General features: G+C 52.1%; 1 protein-coding gene across 1 annotated transcript in view; it reads right to left on the bottom strand.

The window, feature by feature from the left end:
- Nucleotides 1–11,252: 11,252 nt before the first annotated feature.
- Piezo2 (piezo type mechanosensitive ion channel component 2) overlaps nucleotides 11,253–20,765 on the bottom strand; it is a 181,586-nt gene continuing 172,073 nt past the window's right edge. Inside the window, exons 47-52 of the mRNA XM_023705295.1 lie at nucleotides 20,618–20,760; nucleotides 18,639–18,811; nucleotides 17,337–17,465; nucleotides 15,138–15,217; nucleotides 12,717–12,900; nucleotides 11,253–12,141 (exon numbers count right to left, since the gene is read on the bottom strand). Coding sequence (XP_023561063.1) covers nucleotides 11,889–12,141; nucleotides 12,717–12,900; nucleotides 15,138–15,217; nucleotides 17,337–17,465; nucleotides 18,639–18,811; nucleotides 20,618–20,760 — 962 coding nt within the window. The 3' untranslated portion in view covers nucleotides 11,253–11,888. The remainder of the gene's footprint in view (nucleotides 12,142–12,716; nucleotides 12,901–15,137; nucleotides 15,218–17,336; nucleotides 17,466–18,638; nucleotides 18,812–20,617; nucleotides 20,761–20,765) is intronic.

Here is a 20,765-nt window from a genome sequence, read left to right as displayed (position 1 = left end):
GCAAGACCTATATACCAAGAAATGTAACTTTTGTATCTGATAAGGTCAGCCAAGTGCTCTCAGGATTTATCCTGAAACCCTGTACCGCCTTTTGTACATCCTTTTGTCAGTGTCTGACATGAGGATGAGTCACGGCCATTGCTTGACCAATTTGCTCTCTGTGAAAGCTTGAGAGAATGTTTTTTCTCTCCATGTGACTCCCCAGGCTCACTATACAGTCACAAATATTTAAGATGAAAATCAGTAAGAGCATGGTGAGCTTCCGAGTGTTTAAAGAATCCTAAGTGTAAGTAGGCGCAGACTACCAACCTGATCATAACGCTCACACCTAAACCTAGAAAGTGTCACCTCTGATACCTGTCTCCTCTACTGCCCTGGGCAAGCACTGTAATAGCCAAGTAAGTCCCCGCAGGGCCGCCGTGCAGTTTTGCCTGCTGCAAGGCCCTGGAGGAGGCTCAGTGACTGCTGGGGGTGATCTCAGCCCCGGCTCGGCCTGGCTCACTTCCCGTCTTGTGCTGGAGAAGACGCAGTGCCCGCTGCTCACCTTGGCACCTGAACGTCTCTGGGGAGTCTGTGTACTTTTGGTGATCCATTGAATGGGGAGGTTCTAGCCAACAAGGGAGAGGCTCATGTTTTTCCTTACATGGAATGTGTTTATTGCCCAGTTGGTTTATCTATGCAGATTTTGTGCAATTGGGCCATAAGGTCAAATTGATAACTAATAATTCACCTTTCAGACATCAGATTCATCAACTAGCGGAACAGTGGTAGTCAGCATGGGACACTGGGAATCCTTTGCCAACCAATTTGAAATAATCCATTAATCGCTTTCAGCCCAGCCACCTGTGTGGCTTCTACACAACACTGGAAGTTCTTCTTGCTGTTGGCTGTGCCCCTGAGCAAGTATCTGTTCTCTCCTGTCCACATTCAGGGCCTGGAAAATATTCCAGCTGCTCTTGAGAAATCCTGTGACTGCTGTGGCCACGCGAAGCAGCACTGAGACACCTGGCTCAAGACTTGCTTCATGGAGACAGAGCTGATGGAGGTGGGACTCTCGCGGGGGTCAGTGCCCCTCAAGGATCCAGGGCAGGAGGGTAGACTTGGCACCGCAGGTAGGGGCTGCAGAGCCAGCCCAGCGTAGTCCTCTGGGTCACCGGCGTGGCTTTTCCTGCCAGCTCCTTGTGCAGCACCCCTGAGCCAGCCATGCCTGTCTTCTCCCAGCGCTGCCCACGCCGCTTCCCAGTTCCCCAGCCTTCTCTGGAGGGCGTGTTTCCAGGAATCAGAAGATTCTACTTTGCAACACCTCTGAAAGGGGGCTCTCACCACTTCCCCTATCCAGGGTGGGCCTGGCCCCAGAACAGCAAGGTGTCCCAGGCCCCACTGACTCCAGCTGCAGCCCCCCACATAGTGGCCAGGGGACACACTGCAAGGGGGGGAGTGTCGCGGCCATTAGGTCCTTCGCTTAGCTTTGCTGCTCCCCACTGCCTTCATCAAAGGAGACCGCTCACTTTGGTAGAAAGGAAGGGAGGTCATTCAGGCCCGAGCAGGTGGCAGAGCCCACTGGCTCAAAGGGCCATCTCGGGTGCATGGGTCCTCCGTGGTGGGCGGGGCAAGTACTGAGCAGGCCCTTTGCTGGTGGAAGTAGGGGCTCCAGTGCTGGTGGGAAGCTGCACTGTGTCCTTCACCTGCGCTGAGGGGAGGAGGAGGAGGAGGAGGAGGAAGATACTTCATCTAGAAGTGAGGAAGCCCCTTGTCTCTAAAGGAGAAAAACTTGACTTTTATTTTTTTGGCGGAACCGGGGATTGAACTCAGATCCTTGCGCTTGCCAGGGAAGCGCTTATTCCACTGAGCCATCTCCCCAGCCCCTTGGCCCCTTGACTTTTAAATGTTGGTTTTGTGATGCTGGTTGCAGGAGGGGCTGGAGACACAGCAGGGCATCAGTGGCAGGCACACAGCAAAACCCACAGGCTGTGGCAGGGCCAACAGCAGCAGGAGGAGGAGGTGTTCTGGCCCCCAGCAAGCCCTGTCCAAGCACCTGTGGCCAGCTGTGGCCAGCTGCCTGTGTGCAGGTTTCCCTGTCCAGGTGTGGTGCTGTTCAGCTGTAATCCCAGCACTCAGGAAGCAGAGGCAGGAGGGTCACTGTGTGTTGGAGGCAACATGGGCTCCGGAGGGAGCTTATAATCAGCCTGAACCACACAGCAAGCCTCCCTCTCAGGTTTCCTTGCCCGTCCCCACATCCCCACGTGTAGGATGCAGTTGGCTTGGTCCCTCTGCGAGACCCCGTGAAATGTCCCCTACCCACAGTGCCCACACCAGGTCTGACAGCCACCCGAACAGTGCCTTCAGATGGCAGGAGGCTGGGCAGGCGGAGGGGCGAGGAGGCAGAAGTGGACAGCTGCGAGCAGGAGGGAAGCGATGCGCATACAGAACACAGAACTCCTCCGAGGCGGGACCAGTGGCAGGAGGGCCCTGCCAGTTGCCTGCCTCCGTCCTCCCTTTTTCTTCTTTTATTTCCATTTTCATCAGTGCCTGTTTGCAGTGATGACGACATTCGCGGTGGGGAGGTGCCGCAGGTGCACCATGCGAGCTCATCCTCCCAAAGTCGCCTGCCCTCCCTCAGTCCCTCCTGCTCTCCGCTCCTTCCCCTCTGCAGAATCCGAGTCACCCTCCTGGTCCTGGAAGGGATCTGGGCGGAGTCTCCGGGCTCCAGGCCGCGGCTCCTCGTACCACCAGGTGGCGCTGCGGGACGCGTGTGCTGGCCAGAGAGCTGCCCAGGGCCCCCGACGCGGGCCCCTCTCCAGGGGGATTTTCGCGCCCCTCTTTGCCGGCTGGTGACCTTCCCGTGAGTGACAAGGTGGAGGCCCTGACTATCTCGGGGACATCAATCACTCCCTGAGGACAGGCGTCCGTGGCTAGTGGCCCGTGCCGGCCCTGCGCATCACGTGCTGGGTCCCAGAGGGCCACGTCGGTGCCTCCGGGGCTGCTGGCCCAGCGGCGCCCAGCGGTACCCGGCGGGGGGCAGCCCGGCGTCCTGGGAGGGCCTCGCTCGGCGCGCCTCCGGGCCGGTGCCCGCCCTGCGCGTGCGTGGCCGATTCCGCCTCCCTTCCCCGCCGGCCTTTCGTGTGCCCCGCGCCCTGCCACGGCGCTCTGGCTGGCCCTCTTGCACGCCTGCTGGTTCCCGGTTGCAGTCTCTGCGTCCGTCCGTCCCGGCGGGCGGCCCCGGAGCGAGTCCAGCCTTTCTCCTGCGTGCCTACCTGACCCTTGACTCCGCAGGCCGCGCAGGCGCGGGACGGGGCGGGGCTGGCAGGACAGCCACAGGACGCAGAGCTGTGCGCCCAGCTCCACCCTCTCCTCTGTCCTGCAGGGCGTCTTAGCTCTGGTCTCTACGTCCTCCCGCCCTCCACAGACTCCGGTCGCCGCACTCAGGGCCCCCCAGACCCAGGGGCAGCCTGCTTGCAAGGTCACGGTCATGGAGCCGGGGCAGCAGCTCTGGGGTCGTCTGGGTGCAGGCCTGGGCCTCCCGGGGCAGCAGGGGCCCCTGTGGGTGGGGCACCGGGCGGTAGCCATGGGCCCTGGAGAGCCGCCTGGGCTGCCCGGCTCAGTGTCAGCAGGCTGACAGCGTCACGCCACGGTGTGGTGTCCCGCGGCTGGGAACAGTAGCTGTGCGTTGGCGCGTTTGGAGTAGGTTAGGTACTAGCCACCTGTGAGGAGCCTCGACTGTGCAGGGACCTTGCTGTCCATGTGTGCAAGGAACACGACCGGCAGTTTTCTCAAAGTTGACCAAGCTGTTAAGTCAAAATGGAAACTATTTCAAATTATCAGTCATGAAAGATTTTGCTCTACCATGTTCCAGAAAAAAATGGAATTGTCTTTACAGAAAATATTATAAAATTATTGCCACATAAGGAGAAGATCAAAGAATACAAAACTATCATGTAAGAAAAGTTAATTCTTTTCTTTTTTTTTTCTTGCGGAACTGGGGGTTGAACTCAGGCCCTTGTGCGGAAGTGCTTATTCTACTGAGCCATCTCCCCGGCCCCGGGAAAATTAATTCTTATGCAATTACAACAGAGAAGAAGTTCACTTAAAATATTTTTCTGACTTTGTGTGATATTTATCAGCTCATCACAGCTAATTTTGTTTTCCTCTTGGTGTGCTTTTCCCAAGGCAGGTGTGCACACATTGCACGAGCTTCAGGCCCCACGGGATCAGAACAAGGCTGGCGCCCGCACTGAGCCCCTGCAGCCCGGATGGAGGCTGGGGAGACAGGCAGACACGTTTGGGCACTCGAGGCTCGGCAGCCCTGTGCAGGAGGTGGTGCGGGGACAGAAAAGCGAGTGAGAGGGGAGAAGGAGCACACAGCCACTGGCGACACCTGCAGCCTGCCAGCTGCCAGCCCGGAGCGGGGCATGAGACCCGCGTCCCTCCTGCCCTCCAGCCGCGCCTCGCAGCAGCCCCCTTCCCTGCAGAGTCCCGAATGAAGGGGACTGCACCACCTGGCCTGCAGAGGGTGTGTCCTGCTCTGTGCCCAGGCCAAAGCCAGCCTGCCACCTGTGTTGTTTTGTTTATGGTGCTGAGGGTGGAAGCCAGGGCCTTCACAATGAACTACATCTCAGCCCTTTTTGTTTATTTTTGTTTTGAGACAGAGTTTTGATAAGTCACTTAATTGCCTAGTTGGAATTCCAGCTGTGACCCTGAGGGTCCTGCTGCCCGGCTCTGGGATCACAGGTGTGCACCACACATCACACGGTGTTGTTGGTAAGCGGGCTTGTGGCAAGCTTGGCAGGAAGTTACAGAGATGGCCCACATGCATGGCCTCACGTGCTACATGCCGCATGGTGACAAGGACCAGCTCGTCAAGTCAGCCAGGATCTAGGGTTAGCATCAGTATCTCTCTTGCTGTGGTACACTCTCCAGCATGGACAGATGACCCTGTCCTCTGTTATAGGGCCACAGGGAACATTTTTCTGCCCTGAAGGTCCTCCTGGCTCTTCTCTGTCACTGCCTTGCCCCGCCCCCAAACCTCTGGCAATGGCTGATTTTTTCCATGTCTCTATGGTCCTCCTCCAGAATGTCACAGTGGGAATTCTTGCGACTTGCTACATGCATTTCAGCTTCCTGCATATGTCTCCGAGGCTTTGTAGCTAATTTCTTTTAAGTGCTAAATAAATATTTGATTATGTTATTTTTTATTTATCCATCCACCTCCTGAAACACATTCTGAATGCTTCTGTGTTTTAACAATTACAAGTAGGCTGCTGAGAGCACCCACATGCAGGTCATCATGTAAACACAGGTTTTCAGAGCCCTTGGGCAAGGCCAGAGGAGTGGGATTGTTGGTGTCCACAGGAAGTGTAGGCATTGCTTTTGTGGAGCTGTCTTCCAAAGTGGCAGAACCATCATCCTTCAGCGTCTGAGGGGGACCTTTCCAGGCCTCCTGAGGCTGCCAGATGCAAGGAGGCACAGGTCAATTCTAGAAGCGGGCATAGTGTTTCCTTACGCCCAGTGCACAGCCCTTGAAACCTCTGCAGCTTACTTGTAAAAGCAGCACAACAGAGGCAGCGGTGCGCTGTTGAGGGAGTAAGGACAAGAAGCAGCGTGTGCGAGCTCGGCACAGACACACTGCTTCCTCAGCCCGCGCGTGTGGTGCCCTCGACCGTGGAGCGCGCTGCTGCGTCCCTGCTGGCAATGCTTGTGAGCTCCGCTGCTCCGCGTCGCACTCAGCCTTTGTGGGTCCATTTGCAGATTTTGGCTATTGTAATGGGTCCGTAGTGCTAGCTCGTTTATTTTGTTTTTATTTTCATGTATTTGGTACAAGGTCTCACTACACAGCTTGAACTCGCAGTTATCCTCCTGTTTTCAGCCTCCGCCACACCTGCTCTTGGTGGCTGGCTCAGCGAGCCTGGGGCCGAGGCCAGCACAGCATGTGGTGCCAGGGATCGAACTCAGGTGCCTGTGCTTGCCTGAGCAAGGCTTAGTCCACTGAGCTATCTCCCTGGCTCTTCCATCTCATTTTAGTTGGCATTTTCCTTATGTGCTTGATGCAGTGTTTTTTCATGTGATCATTTGTCATGTGTGTGTCTTTTTGGTGAAGTTATATTTCGTTTGATAAATTTCATTCATATTGCCAAGTAAAGATATATTTCATTGGAAGATATATTTCTTAATTTGGTGAAAAATATTTATTGAAACGCTAATAGAAATGTGATTGCATTTTTATTTTAAATTCTGTTATTGCTGCTAATTGGCTTTTGTATGTTACCTCACTATTATGTTCAGATGTTTTTGTCACTGCTGTTGATTATTTGGATGTTTTTACATAGACAGTCGGGTCACTGTGCAAAAAGACAATTTTATTTTTTTTCTTTTGCTACTTGTATCTTTTTTATTTTCTTATCTTACTGCACTCACAGGAATTTCAGTGAGAACCTGAGCTGTGTCCCCACCCCACCCCGATCGTCACGGCATCGCCTCTCATTTCTGTTAATCCTCCCAGTAAGCACAAGGTTGGCTGTAGAGTTTGGTTGTTATTGCTTATGAAGTTGAAGAAGTTCCTCCTTTATTTTTAGCTCATGGTAGAGTTGCTTTAAATTGCTGGTGCTAGATTTTTTTTTTGACTCCTTCTTCTGTGTCTCTTTGTTTGATGTAGTGGATTACATTGGTTACTCGTAATAATGAATTAGACTTGTTTATTTGAAGTGCACCCCATTTCTCATTACGTAAGTTAGATTTGCTAATATTAATATTTTGTTGAGGACTTTTGCGTCTATGCTCACGAGAGGTGCTGGGCAGAGGGAAAGAAAGAGAATTTTTTTTGCTCCGAATGCCTTCAGGGCAGCTTTGGCTGGCTGGAGTTGTGGGGATCAAACCGCAGCAACCTGAGCCTGACTGCTTGGTTGAAGCAGCCACTTAAAGAGCTGAGCTAAGGGGCAGGCCGCCAAAAGACTAACATTTTTGAAATATTTAGTCTGATTTTGGTTTAGAGCAACTGGTGCGATGAGCTAGGAGGCAGCCCACCCCTCCCACCTGCCCTCTGCCTCTTCCTCCAGGTTTTCGGTGTTCCCTGGCCCTGGTGTGAGGCAGGCAGAAACTATCTGCTAGCGTGCCTCAGGCCTCAGGGCGGCCTGCACTGAGCTCGTGGCTATTTCGCTGTCCGAGAGGATCGGGATTCATAATTCAGTCCCCGGTGTGCTTGTGCTAATGCGGCCTGCATCTGAGAGAGCCTGTATGCTGGGGTGGGAGGCCCTGTGTGTGAGCTGGTGGGCCAGGTCGCGCTGGGCAGGTGGCCTGGCTGAGCTTGCTCAGCCTTTGCAGCAGCTTCACTGGCCTTGATTTCCTATGCAACTGTCTCACATAGACATGGAACAAAATAGAGAAATTCAACTTTCCCAGACAGAAAGAACCTTGCTGTGATTGGGATGACATGAAAAATATCAAAAACTATATGAATAATGAAAAACAGGTAGCAGATCAAAATCCGAGTTTTCTGGGTTTTTTGAGACGTGGCCCGTCCATGCAGTTCAGGCTGGATGTGAATTTACTGTGTGGCCCAGGCTGGCCTCAAGTTCATGGCAACCCTCCTGCCTCAGCCTCCTGAATGCTGGGATGGCAGGTGAGCACCATCATATCTAGGGAAAATCGATTTTATTTAATAAGGTGTTCAATGTCTTTATCATCGTGACATTTATGATTTGGTTTTGAGACTTAACGATCTCTAACTTTGGAGACTGAGACTGGCGCTGCAATATAGACCTGTGAAAGTTCGAATTCTTTTGCTTTTAGAGCTTAGCATCCTCTCTAGCCTTCCTCCTGTGACCAAATGGGCCTCCTCTCAGAGCCAAGTGATAGAAGGTGTAGTGGTGACCTCTGGCCACGTGGCCTGCAGGGCTGGGGAGATCTGATGGTTGCACCAGGAGCCTCCCATGTCAGGGCCTGCTGCTCTACCCATGGGGAGCAGCCGTGGGAAGGACATTGTTAGAGACTGAAGGCTCAGCCAGTCTGGGCGTCTCGATTTTATCAGGGGACAGTGCCTTCTTTGTCCATGTCCATGAAGCACCTCAGACTTTCTGATCACAGAGAAAACACAACAGACCCCACCTTCTAATCCCTGGAAAGAGGCTGAAAATCTTGGCCTCTACTTGTTAGTGAGTTCATCCTTCTGATTGGACCAATTCCAGTGCATCTAGCCCGTGGAGGCCTTGAGGGCCTGGCTGGCAACCCGTGTGCTAGCTGTAACCCTCAGAGCTGTGAGGCTTTTTGCATGGGCGTAGGCAGAGAAACTTAGAAGTGGAGGCACCACGGATGTGCAGAGGCTGAGCAGGCCCGAGGAGGCCATGCCCGTGTTCTCGGCCCGGCGTGGACATTCTCCTACCGGCAATTCCCCGAGTGTGCAGTGGGCCCCTGGGTGCCACGAGTTTCCTGAATCCCCCCTGCTTGTCTCTGGCCAGCGGGAGCAGCATTTGTTACCTCTGCTCCATCCTGGCTTTTAGGCAGAAGCCATGACTGCAGTCAGAGTCTCACACTTCTCAAGCACTGTCGCTCCATCTGGACCAACCAGCGTGAGGACAGAAGGAGACAAGCGCGTCACGGTACCACACAGCCGAGCCGGCACTTCAGGCCACGCCACAGAGTCGCTTGGGGAGGAGCTTCCTCTGTACACGAGTGAGTCTTCAGAGACACACGCCCCAGGGTGCTGCCCCTCAGGGAAAGCTATGCCTCGCCACCCTCCTTTCTGTGCCAGACACTTGGCAGCCTGAGAAGCAAATGCTGTGGAAGCAGAGCCAGGCCAGGTCACCCGCGTCTCCGAGCGGGGCTGGGTCGCCCAAGTCTCCATGGCCCTAACCCAATGCCCTTTGGGAATTCAGCTTCTACTGGCCTGGGCGGCCAGGACCCGTGCCTGGCCAGTAGCGGACAGGAGATGGAGCCATTCTGCAGAAGGCTGCAGGCTGGGGCCACTGGCTTCCTAGGAGGATCCAGGCTGGCTCCACCTAACCCTGGGCCACCACTGGACCTCTGTAGGCTGCGCCGCTCCCTGTGCCTTCAGCCCCAGCTCGGCGCACACAGTCAGAGCTATCTGCCTGGGCACTGGTAGTCGTCCTGCCTCTTCCTTTACTTCCAGGTTGAGCGTCCCTAATCCGGAAATCTGCGAGGAAACACGGCATGTGGTGTAGCTGGGAACTCTGACCTCAACCCAAACATGACATGGGTGTGGTGAGTCCCCTGACCTCAGGGGACAGTTGGAAGACACAGTATCCTCAGCATTCCCAAGGCTGAAGCCTCCTTTCAGCTCCATCAGCTGGGAGCCCCCAAACCTTGCTTCATGTAGAAGATTATTTAAAATATTGCAAAGGACCTGCGCGCTGAGTGTACACAGTGCACACAGCGCAGAAGTGAATTCTGCCCTTAGAGTCAGGTCTGTCCTCAAGATGTTGCATCACGTGTGTGGGGACATCTCACAGTGAGGAAGACCCAGGACCCCAAACACTGCGGTCCCAGACCCTGCGGAGAAGGGCGCATTACTATTACAGGGCAGCTCCCAAGCCAGCCTCCGGCACATGCTGCCTGGGGCCGTGGCTGTGCGTGTGCGTGTGCGTGTGCATGCGTGAGGGGGCAGAGAGGGCAGTGGTGGGCAGCAGCTACTGCTGCGTTTCCTCAGCACCTGCGACATGATAGCTGGCCCTGGCTCTGGAGCACAGACAACAGGTCCCCGGGGAAAGCCTCTCCTACAGGAGAGAGGTGCAGCTGCCCTCCAGGACAGGTGTGACAGCCCCTGCCACAACCCAGGCAGGACTGAGTCGTGGGTAGACAGCACGGGGATCCTGTGGTCTTACTGCAGATTTACACTGCGGTGGTGTTGGAAATACTCCAAGTATGGAAAAGGCAAAACGATAAAGCCTGAAAATGTAAAAATTAAGCGCTGGTACCCTTCTGACTAGCACTCAGAGTAGCTGCTGCGTGGAAAAGGGCCCCTCGCTCCTGCGCAGGTCTCTCCTGTGCCCTGGAAATGGTTTCCTCAGGATGTTTCGGTGCTGGGAGCCCAGGCCCGAACGCTTTTCACAGCTGTCTTCCTATGTTTGTTCTTTGCTGAATGTGCTACCATTTGCCTTCTAGAAATTCCTTGCTAACTTCCTTTTAGAAGAGAGGTATAGATACCACGATTCCTGCTACCAGGGCATCAGAATGTCACCCCAGAGCGCCACCAGGAGGCCGAGTTTATTGTAGAGATGGAAGCTGCTGCCCTTCATGGTGGAGGGCAACACACACTGCTTGTCCAGAAGATTCTGCAAACTCTACTTTTACTTATTTAGGTTTTTTTGTGACGCAGTCGTGCTATGTAGCCGAGGCTAGCCTTCAACCCACGGTGGTCCTCCTGCCTCAGGCTCCCATGTGCTCGTGTTTCCGGAACGTGCTGCCGAGCCTAGCTCTACTCTGCTGTGTGAAAGCCCCACATCCACCGCAGAGGCTTCTTCTGGGAAGCTGTCAGTCAGCAGGTCTTCCCGGCTGCTCCCGTTCATACAGAGCGCACACGTGGGAAACAGACAGAACCAGCAAGGACAGGTTTCTTGTCTCCATAAACTCTGCACAGTGTCCTGAAAATAGCTACTTTTCTTATGTTACGCAAAAAGGCAGAATAAAGAACGTCCTTTCAGTGACCTTGCAAGATGTGCTTTATTTAAGTCAGCCCCAAACCCAAACTACATAGGAACATGTTTTTAACATATTCTAGCCCATTCCTTGATTCTTCCCAGAAACTGTATTTTTAATATGGAATGAAAACTACATTTGTCATAAATTTTCATGCTACATTATTATTTTAGGAGAAGGAGGTTGTATTACCAATGATAATTTAAGAAAAGGTGATTTTTATTTCCCCAAGCTCAATATACATATTTCTTTCATAATTATGAACTTAAAAAACCCGTCTCAGATGTAAAAATGTGAATTGGAATATGTAAACTCTTTGATATACCTGAAAAACAGGAAGGAAAATGTCGCATACCGGAAAAGCCATTGCCTTTCATCATCGAAATGGGGAAAAGCGCAGGGCGGGCTGGGTCCAGGACCCCCCGTGGGGAGGCACCAGGCGAGGCTCCCGTCCCGGGACTGGCTGCCCCGCACCCGGCCTCATCTGCCTTCTGGGTGGAGCAGGATCCGCCTGAGGCAGGGTGGCCCACGCTGCTGCAGGGTGGCCCTGGGACCTCTGCCACGCAGGTGCTGCGTATTGGTTTTGCTGCTTTTCTTGTTTTTTGGGGTTTTTTTCCTGAGAAGTCACTGGTGTTTCATGGAAAGATCTCTTATACATCTTGAGTTAAGATAAGGCAGTAAGAGGATCACTAATGTTATGTTTTTGCTTAGAGTGAGGCTGGCCTTCCTCAGGCATCTTTGGGGACCCTCAAGTCCCTCCTTCTTGCCCAGAAACACAGTTGGGGCTCTGGACTGCTCTTGCTCTTGCATATTTTAAGGGTCCCAAGCTCCGTAAGTGTGTCCCCAGCCAGATATGAGCGACAGAGGCCTTACGGCGTCACCCCAAGAGGCACGAGGCCCCCAAAGAGTGAAACAAGACATCTGTCCCTTTTCCCGGTTCTGTCTCGCGGAGAGAAGGGACCCAGACCCGGATCTTTGCCACAGTCAGTCAGAACACGAGACACCAATGACTAAAACATAAAGCAAGGAGCCCTAAGTTCAGAGAAACGGAATTACAGATAGTGCCTTCGACAGCGTCTCTGTTGCAAGGAAGCTGGGACGGCAGCAAGAAGTCAGCCCTTGGCCCATCCGTCTGGAGACAAACAGATGCCACCGGACTAGAAATGTTTAGCTCTTAGGAGAATGTTGTGCTTTTGTAAAAAAATTCAAATGTTAATGTGGCTTGCAGTGGGAGCCCTAAGGTATCAATTTGTCTTTTCTCTGGTCCACTTGATCATTGTCTCTGGGGAACGGTACAGGAAAATCAACTTGGCATAGAGATCTTCTTCTAGTTCCAGCTCCCCGGTCTCTCGAACTAAAAAAATATCTGTGCACAACTTCAGAATCCGATCTACATTCGGAAGCTCTTCGAACATGATGGAGTGCGAGATGCCACTGAAGAACTCCCGGACAAACTTGCCGATCACCAGGACCACCGAGGCATATAATCCCATGATGCTGGAAAACAGGAGGTGTGGTGCGCGCGGCAGTTAGCAATGGCGAGGGCCACATGTTAACTGTAGCTTATCTGGCAGGACACACGGCGTTTGGCAGAATGCAATAGCATACTATACTTTTCTGAAATCAGCTCTTTTCCCTTTAAAAATCCTATCTTTTTCAGAAATTCATCTTTATAATAAAATTCTGGATGGAAAGTTATTTCTTATGAGACCAACTCTAGAAAATATAACATGTCACTCTTGTGTCTTGTGTGTGCCTCAGTTTTAGAAGGAATTTAAACAGAAAATTATGTCATTCCCAGACTTAAATACTGAATTTCCTCAAATGAAGGCCTAACAGGAAGGCATGGAGTAAGGAAGCCAGCTACACTCTGGGGCTGTGTGAGGCACTCAGTGATTGCTGTCTTTGAGCCTCGGCTCCTTACCTTCTGCGATCAGGGGGCAAGGCTATGAAATGCTAACGCTGCCGCTACTCAGCTTGGGATTCTAAGAAACAGGGCGGTCTCACTGCCCAAGATGCTACGTGACTGAGAGGCAGGACGGCTGACTGCTGGGGTCTGAGCGAGTCCTTACCCGTAGCCAGCCAGGAACCCCAAGCTGGGCGGGCTGACTTTGTCGTTGAACACCACCAGCTCCAAAGCCTGAGACTCCCGGTTATATATTCTGTTGCCTGTCAGGTTGAGGACCCACCACTCACTGTTGGAGTTGGTTGCATTGTCTCTGAACAAAACGATGGTGATATTCATGAAATCTTTTTCTGGAAGGGAGAGAAGCACAGTGAAGTCAGCATGAGAGAGCTAGGACTGCATGTAACCAGCAGCTCTCAGATGGCCAGGCCTGGTCACGCCCCGTAGCACATGGGTCCCGGATGAACAGGACAGATGCACACGCTGACCATGCTACCCGAGACAGAGCCCATCCCAGGGGTGTGAGCAGCGTCTCTTTCTCAGCTAAAGAGCTTGGTGGTGAAGCTTGGTTGCCATGGCGCATGGCCCACCCCCGCACTGCTGTGCTGAACATCCAATGGCTGCTAGGGCATCTGGGCCAAGCGCTGAGTTCTGGTACGACTGACTGTTATGATCCGCATCTGTTGAGAGCCTCTTGGAGGAAGACGTTGCGTGAGTGCTGAAGGCTGCAAAATCGCACATGGCATTGTCCTTATCTTAATGCAAAAGACTGAGTGGGCAAGCACAGCTTACGGTCACATGGCAACCCCCCAGGACCAGCAGTGTCTGGGCCTCTCCACTTACACTGCCGCTGGCTGGTGTGACTCATGAGTATGTCAACGGGGAAATGACTTGGCAGTCAGGTTTTGCTGAGTGAGAAGTGGGGCGGGAACCAGCACACATTTCAGAAAGGACTGGGGCATGAAACATGGCAACAAATTATTGCAAATGGTCAGTGACCACCTCTGCTGGACCACACGATGAATGCAAGATCACAGAGCATAGTTGAAGACCACCAGATTGGACAGTCAAAAAATGGCCGTCATCTCGGTGGTGACAGCGCCTCCACTGCTGAGTGGCAGTGACTGCGAACTCTGAAAGAAGGTGAATCAGATTCGCCTTGTTCTGTGGTAAAGTTTTCAATCTTAAGAATTTCGGACAGGACTCGGCAGACAGTGTCTGTTGGACGGATGGATGGAGGGATGGATGGAGGGAGGGAGTGAATGAGTGGATGGATAGATGGACAGACGGATGAACAGACAGACAGGTGGATGGATCAATGTATGGATAGCTAACAGCAGAATGAGTAGACAGACAGAAGGACAGATGAATGAATGTAGGACAGTTAGGGACAGCAGGATACTACTAGAGGCAAAATTCTTATCAAGAACTAAAGCTCCAGACCCTCACGAGCAGGAATAGTTCTGGATTTGAAGGCCAGAGATAGGCACGAAGGGAAGCATCTGGTCCTGAGCCCAGACCCCAGTCTAGATCTAGTTCTACCACATACTGGTTATGTCACTTTATCTGAGTAATACGTAGCCCAGGCCTCAGTTTCCTCACATGTAAACTGTGAAAACCTCCAACCTGTGCTACCTCTACCCATGGTGAGATCACCAGCAGGGGCAGATGGCAGCGTGGGGGAGGGGTGGGAAGGACCGGGGAGGCAGCGAAGTGCCAGGTGGAGGAGGGAGGCGCAGGGGCTGGGCACAGAGGAGGCTGAGCTCACCAGCAGACCTTGCTTCCCTGAGCCTGGGGGGAGGGAGAGGGAGAGCGGTAGGCTCCAGGCGCATCCGGACACAGCCATCTGCTCTGGAAGCGTGAAAAGTCACTGGCCAAGACCCCAGGGCAGGGAAGAGCTCAACGGCAGACTGAATCATTCTGTGGGGCAGACTGGCCATCGAGCACCTTGCGCTAAAAACTTCTAGAATTTCTGAGCAAAAGGGAAATAGCCAGCCTCCTTCAAAGTGAGAGGATGGGTCTTGAGAAACTTGCTGTCAGACAGGTGTGGGAGGTGCCAGTGGGCCAGCATCACACAGCACACTGCTGGGAACCGAGGCGCTGTCCCCGCCACGCACCTGGGCCTCAGAGTGGGCGCCATCACGTGTGTGCTCTGTGAGGTGACTGCCATCACACGTGTGCTCCGTGGCTGGCTGGAACATGATTGCACATGCCTGCCTGCTGCCCGGAGAAGCAGCTGCCTACCCTCCCCTGCCACAGGGAAGGTGTGACCGTGGAAGGGCTGCTGGGCACCTCCCACCCTCGGGCTGAATCAAGTCGAAGTCTTGTCCCCTTTTACGTTGTGTGGGGAAGGAGCAGTGCTTAACAATGTGTGAGCGGGTTTGCTGTCCACAGTCTGCTGATGCAAAGAGGTGAAGAGACTGTTAATGAGGACAAGAGCTCCCTAAGCCTGGTTCTTCATCAAAGAGAAAAAGAAAATGAACAGGACTCCAAAGTGTGCACAGGGCTACAGGCTCGGAGTGTGGGCTACTGATACTTGGTAAAAGTAAGACTGTTAAAAAGTGCTCGAGTAACTTCTCATACCTACCTGATAAAAGCTGCTTTATAGGTTTGGAGTTAGAGTCACTTGGCGCTTTCACGTAATATGGGTACATCCTTTCTATTGTCCTATGTGGTGAGAAACAAAGATAAGGCCGTTTTAGTTGCTCTGCTGACATACAGTTGCACTACTGCCATTTCTGACTTCATATCAAAGACGTGATGAAAGTCTGTCTACACCAACACAGCGCATGAGCATCTGAGCTTCTGTCATACTCAGTCCCCTCAAGCTGTGCAGAATCACGGGTTCCATCCAGAGTCAAGGTGGACTCAGCACAGTGTGCGCCGGTGGCTGCAGCAGGGCTGCTGGGTGTCCCAGGTCTGTCCCTGGTCGGAAGCCAGGCACTCCTCCTGGCTAGCGCCCATCCACAGTGCTGAATACCCGCTGCTGAGACTGCTAGGATGTCAGATTACCCATAAGCCCCTGCATGGCATGGACGGGTCTGGTGGGCATGAGGGGAGGGAGGGAATGGGGGCTTGGACTCTAAGCTGCGTCAATTTCTCGGGATTCAAGTGACCTGAAGCAGGGCCAGCTCCACATTCTCATATGGAAACCACACAGAGAAGCTGATGACCTTCAAGAACCCTGGCCTGCAGCGACCCTTGGAGAACTCCTTCCTTCCCCAGAGACTCCCAGCGACCATGTCCTAGTGGTCCTTACGGCGAGCACACTAGCACCGGGCCAGGATGAACTGCAGGACAGAGCTGGGGCCCGCTGACAGATGTCTGAAATGTGCTGTTCAGCACTTTTAGATCAATGCCACTGTTTCTTTCATTTTGTGATGCTGCAAGTTGAACCCAGGGCCTGCCCAAGCTAGGCAAGCCCTCAACCACCGAGCCGCGGGGACCCCAGTGCCCTTTCTTTCATACTCGTCCTCACACTAGGCTCTAAACCTGTCATCTGGCATCTGTCTGAAATGAAGCACACAGAAGGTGTGACTGAGAGGTACGGCCAATACTTGAACTAGAAAGAACCTTTACTATGATAAAAGCCACGTTAGTCACTTAGTCTTTTCCCTCACTTGGAACACACTCACCCTGTTGTTCTTGTCACTGCCTGAAGCAGCTCTGGCATCCTCCTTCTGGAGTGTCTTGTGCTGTGGTGGCTGCCTCAGTGTCCCGAGTGGACTCAAAACATGCCCCCTTCATGGTCACTTTGACTTTGGGGAAGAGCCGGGAGTCACACGGCGCCAGACCCAGGAGGACACACTGTCACATTTTCAGGAACCTGCCTTGCCACTGATCGTACGAGACACTCACAGAAGGGGATTCTAGAAGCGCTGTAGGAAGTGTCGAGAATGACGGACCTGTGCATGCACAGTGCAGGAGGGGGCTCCAAAGCGTTCTTGGTAATGTGTCTTTTACTGTAATCATTTTTAAAATTAAGCATTCACTGTATTTTTTGAGGTAATATTTTAAAGTCCAGTTTTGTACCTCAGTTTTCTCTGACCGTGTGCCTCCTGCCCACCCAGCCTCAGTGGGGTCAGCTTGGTGCTCAGACCCTGGGAGGTGGCAGGCATGGAGGGAAAGGGCCTTCCCAGCTTCCGGAGACTACAGCCAGGCAGGAGCGGGCTCTTGCTGCCCCCTGGGCTGCTGGATGGGAGCAACGGAGGGGAAGGAACTCGAGGGATGGCAGGGCCTGTCTCAGAGGGCACCTGCGTCTCCTCCAGAGTGTGGCGACGCAGAATCTGAGCTACATGGAGCCCGTCAGTGCACCACTGATGGCCCCTCTCCACCGAGCCTGTCACATACCACTTGTGAATTTGTAGGTGGAGATTTTGTGCCAGCCACACGCACCACTCGAGTCTCACGTGGTCAGGGTTTGTCAGAGGTGGCTGGATCTAGGGCATGTGGTTCTGAGATTAAGTCCATGATACTGGGATTAAGGGTGCCCAGCCCAGGTGTGAACGCTATCCCTTTGGGGGTGGAAAATAAGGGACAAAAGAAGGCTGCTGCTGTCACTGCCGTTGCAGCCTCCGCCTCTGTGACGCCCCTCTGCCTGCCACGCTGCGTGGGGTCAGCCGGCTGTGGATCGATACCTCTACAAGCTGTGAGCCAATGTAAAGCTTTCCTTCTTTAATTTAGGAGTCAGGTATTTGGTCTCAGTAACAAAAAAAGTAACTAAGACACTGATAGAAACTGTTAAGACACCGACAGACACCGATAAATTCTGGCAAAAGAAACTTACACAGGCGTTTTTGAACTCTCCGTGTCATTGCCAGCGATCATTTTAGCTATACTCTTTCGTGTGTTATTTTCAAGAGTAAATGTGAGCTTTTCTGTTGCTATTTCTGCTTTTGCACCCAGACTCATATTTCTATAAAGAAAAGAAAGAGAGAGACAAAGAAAAAGGACAATGTCAGTGAATATTCAGAAGTCTGGAAGAGAGTTCAAACTGCTATTCCTGTCTGTCTCCCCTCCATGTCCATCTTAGACAACTGAGCGAGGGAGTCGGGGGAGGTCACTACCCCTTTGAAACAGAATCGGGACCACCCATCTGCTGACTGAAAGTACAGCTACATCCATGCATTAAAAATTATTTTTGGTAGCTCTTCAAATAAAAAGCCTGGAGGTAAATTTTTGGCAATTGGCACAGACATGGATGTGAGAAAATTGGCACACTTTTAAGGAGAAAATACAATCAAGGAAAGAGTTCTTTAAATTCTGGAGAGCCCCGTAGAAGAGTCCTTTCATTTCTTTGGGGATTCGCTTCAGAGTAAAGAAGCTTTCTCCTGGCTTCACCATGACTCTTTCTGGACCTGACAGAAGTAGTTGGCACCATGGTCACCACGTGAGCCCGCTGTCTCTGGCATGGGGCCTGAATCTCACCATCTTGGTGACGGACGCCGCCGTGGTCAGCAGCGAGGAGCCCAGAGCCGTGTGGCCAGCACCCTGCACACCCACAGCTCCTCACGGGGCTTTTACTAAGGCTCTGTGTGCACAAGAGGAGACAGAGAGTTGCTGCCGGCGGGGCCTGGCTCAGGTCGTGGGCAGCAAATCTCAGCTTGCTCCGCTCCCCTGGGGCGCCAAGGTGCCCTGAGACCCCAAGCTGGGGGACGAGGCCTGCTAGCACTTCCTGGCATTCCAGTGATGCAAGAGCTACCCCCAGTTCCGGAGGCCGCCGCGCCTTCCTTACAGGACCCAGCGGCAGCATCTTAGGGAACTCTCACAACCACCCAGACTGCTTCATTGTCTGACTCTTTACCCTCTTTCTTAGCCATTTATTTCTTGGTCTTTTTTCTCAGAACTCATTTCCAGCCCTCTTTAAGAACCGAAGTTAATTATATATATAGATAAAAAGTAGAATAGTCTGGCATTGGTTCCTGGGAAACTTGCTGTTTAATAAACAAAAGGCCTGGCTTTGACACTGGGGGGGTTCCAAAGAAGTAATGACCACTCCCCACCCACCTAATGCTTCTGTCCGTCCCCACACTCCCAGCCCCAGCTGCACCTGCAAAAGGGCAATGATGCACGGAAACACAGTAACTACCTCTGGATACTCCAGGAAAAAACAATAGAGAAGATATTTTTGGGGTCCATGAGTTCCTGTATCATTTTCTGCTTACTAGGAGGGCTGATGGTCCACAAAGAATTTGAGTTTCCTTCCAGTTCTGCTACTGTTATATCTTCTCTTTCATAATTTTCCAGAAATTGCATAGCAACCTGTATGCACACAAGAGCGCAGGCGTAAGTCCTGGATACGATACCTGAGAGAGACAGCAGTCACTCTGCCTTCCTAGGTGTGCAGGGGATTTCTCCTCAAGAGAGCAGCTTCATCATTCGGGCCTGGAGCCTGCACTGTCCTTTGTCTCCCAACCCCAGGCACCTGTCCACCCCAGGCTAATCACCCAGGACAGTCAGTTCCTCTGGTCACCGTCCCCTTCTGTAAGAGGACACTTCTCAGTGGAGGAAGCCTTTCCTTCTTAGGAGACACGACATGGAATCTACTCAGCCCCCTCTGTCCTGAGCTGCTCATCGCTCACAATTCCTTTCAGCAGCATGCATTTTTGCTGCAGGAATGCATCAGTTTACCTAGTCATTTCCTACAATTAAAACTGTTATTTGGTCTGGGGTGATAGCTCAGCGGCGTAAGGGCCTGCATGGCAAGAGCAAGGTCCTGAATTCGATCCTCGACACCACAAAAAAAAAAAAAAAAAAAAAAAAAAAAAAAAAAAAAATTTGATGACGGAAATTCTAGTCTTGTATTATCAAAGGCTTGGGCTATAAAACAGGGTATGGTAGCGCAGGCCTATAATCTCAGCAATGGGGAGGTTGGGACAGGAGGATCACTACAAGTCCGAGCTGTGTAGTGAGACCCTGTACCAAATAAATAAGTAAATGATCAATTTTTTTTTTTTTTTTAAAGCCTGGGCTACAGAGAAAGGGAAAAATGATGTCAGCTATAACTCAGCTACCAGAGCACAGGCATTGTTCTATGTAGCAGGGGATGGTTTCCTGCTTTTTACCATTAAAAATTAAGTCTACATTTTCTCATTTACATTGTATTTATTTATTTCTTTATTTTTGACAGAACTGGGGATTGAACTCAGGCCCTTGCACTTGCCAGGGAAGTGCTTATTCCACTGAGCCATCTCCCCAGCCCCCCATTTACATTGTAGCTTAAGAAATAGTCATGCCCATACATTACAGAAGAAGTTGCTATAGCATGTATATAAAGTGAAAGTGGAAACGATCCCTTACTGTGACTGGTGGTGTGTGGTCAGTGTTGATCAAACTCCTTTAACACACCTGTGCTAATCTGCGTCACCTGTCACTCTTTGCTGACTCCTCTTTGATTCCCAGTTCCATCAACATACAGAACAAATTCTTTTTTTTTTTGTATTTTAGGGAAGGGTCTACAGGGTGTTCAGGGTCTCCCCACTAGACTGGACTCCTAGTGACCCGCCCGTTTATAGCCTCCCAAGAGCTGGGATTACAGGTGTGCGCCACCACGCCCAGTCTCAATTGCTGTCTCAGTGCGCCCGGGGGTGGGGCCAGAACAGCAGGCCCGGGGATCACACCCCTAGCCCCTGCTTGCAGGGGCTTTAATCCGCTGAGCTATTTGGCTGGCCCAAGAACAAATTCTTAAGCAAGTGCCTACATATCGATTTCCCCAATTTGGAATTCCTGTCTTAGGATAGATCCTCGGGGTAGTCCTACTAATCCAAGGGTCAATATGCAGCACACCTTAAAAGTTAAAAAAAATGGGTTCATATAGGTTGATCTTGCATTAAAATGTTACAAATTTATCTTATGCTTACTACCACCTATATTCCACCAACACAGATGTGACTTCTTAGAGGATCACCGTGTCCCATAGCCTGGACCCTGCCATGTAACTGATAATCCAGAGAGATCCTTCCTCCTGCCACAGTAGGCTGAGATACAGCAGGAGGCAACGGCCCAAGAGCCAGGGAGCGCCACTGAACAGAAGGCCTTCAGAGAGCTCTATGCCATGTGTTTACTTACGGTGTCCCTAGAGAACTTTTTCCAAAACTTGTTAAACTCCTGAGGCTCCATGACTTTCAGCTGGCTTCCTTGGGCGCTCATTGTGAAAATAGGCTGGAAAGCAAGGATGCACAGAGCCGTCAGCACTACGCAGCTCTCCTCTGAATCC

This window comes from Octodon degus, unplaced genomic scaffold (genome assembly GCF_000260255.1).
Source record: "Octodon degus isolate 3935 unplaced genomic scaffold, OctDeg1.0 scaffold00216, whole genome shotgun sequence".
NCBI lineage: Eukaryota > Metazoa > Chordata > Mammalia > Rodentia > Octodontidae > Octodon > Octodon degus.
Note: the sequence above shows the minus strand (reverse complement) of the source record. Positions and strands in the feature narration are given on the sequence as shown.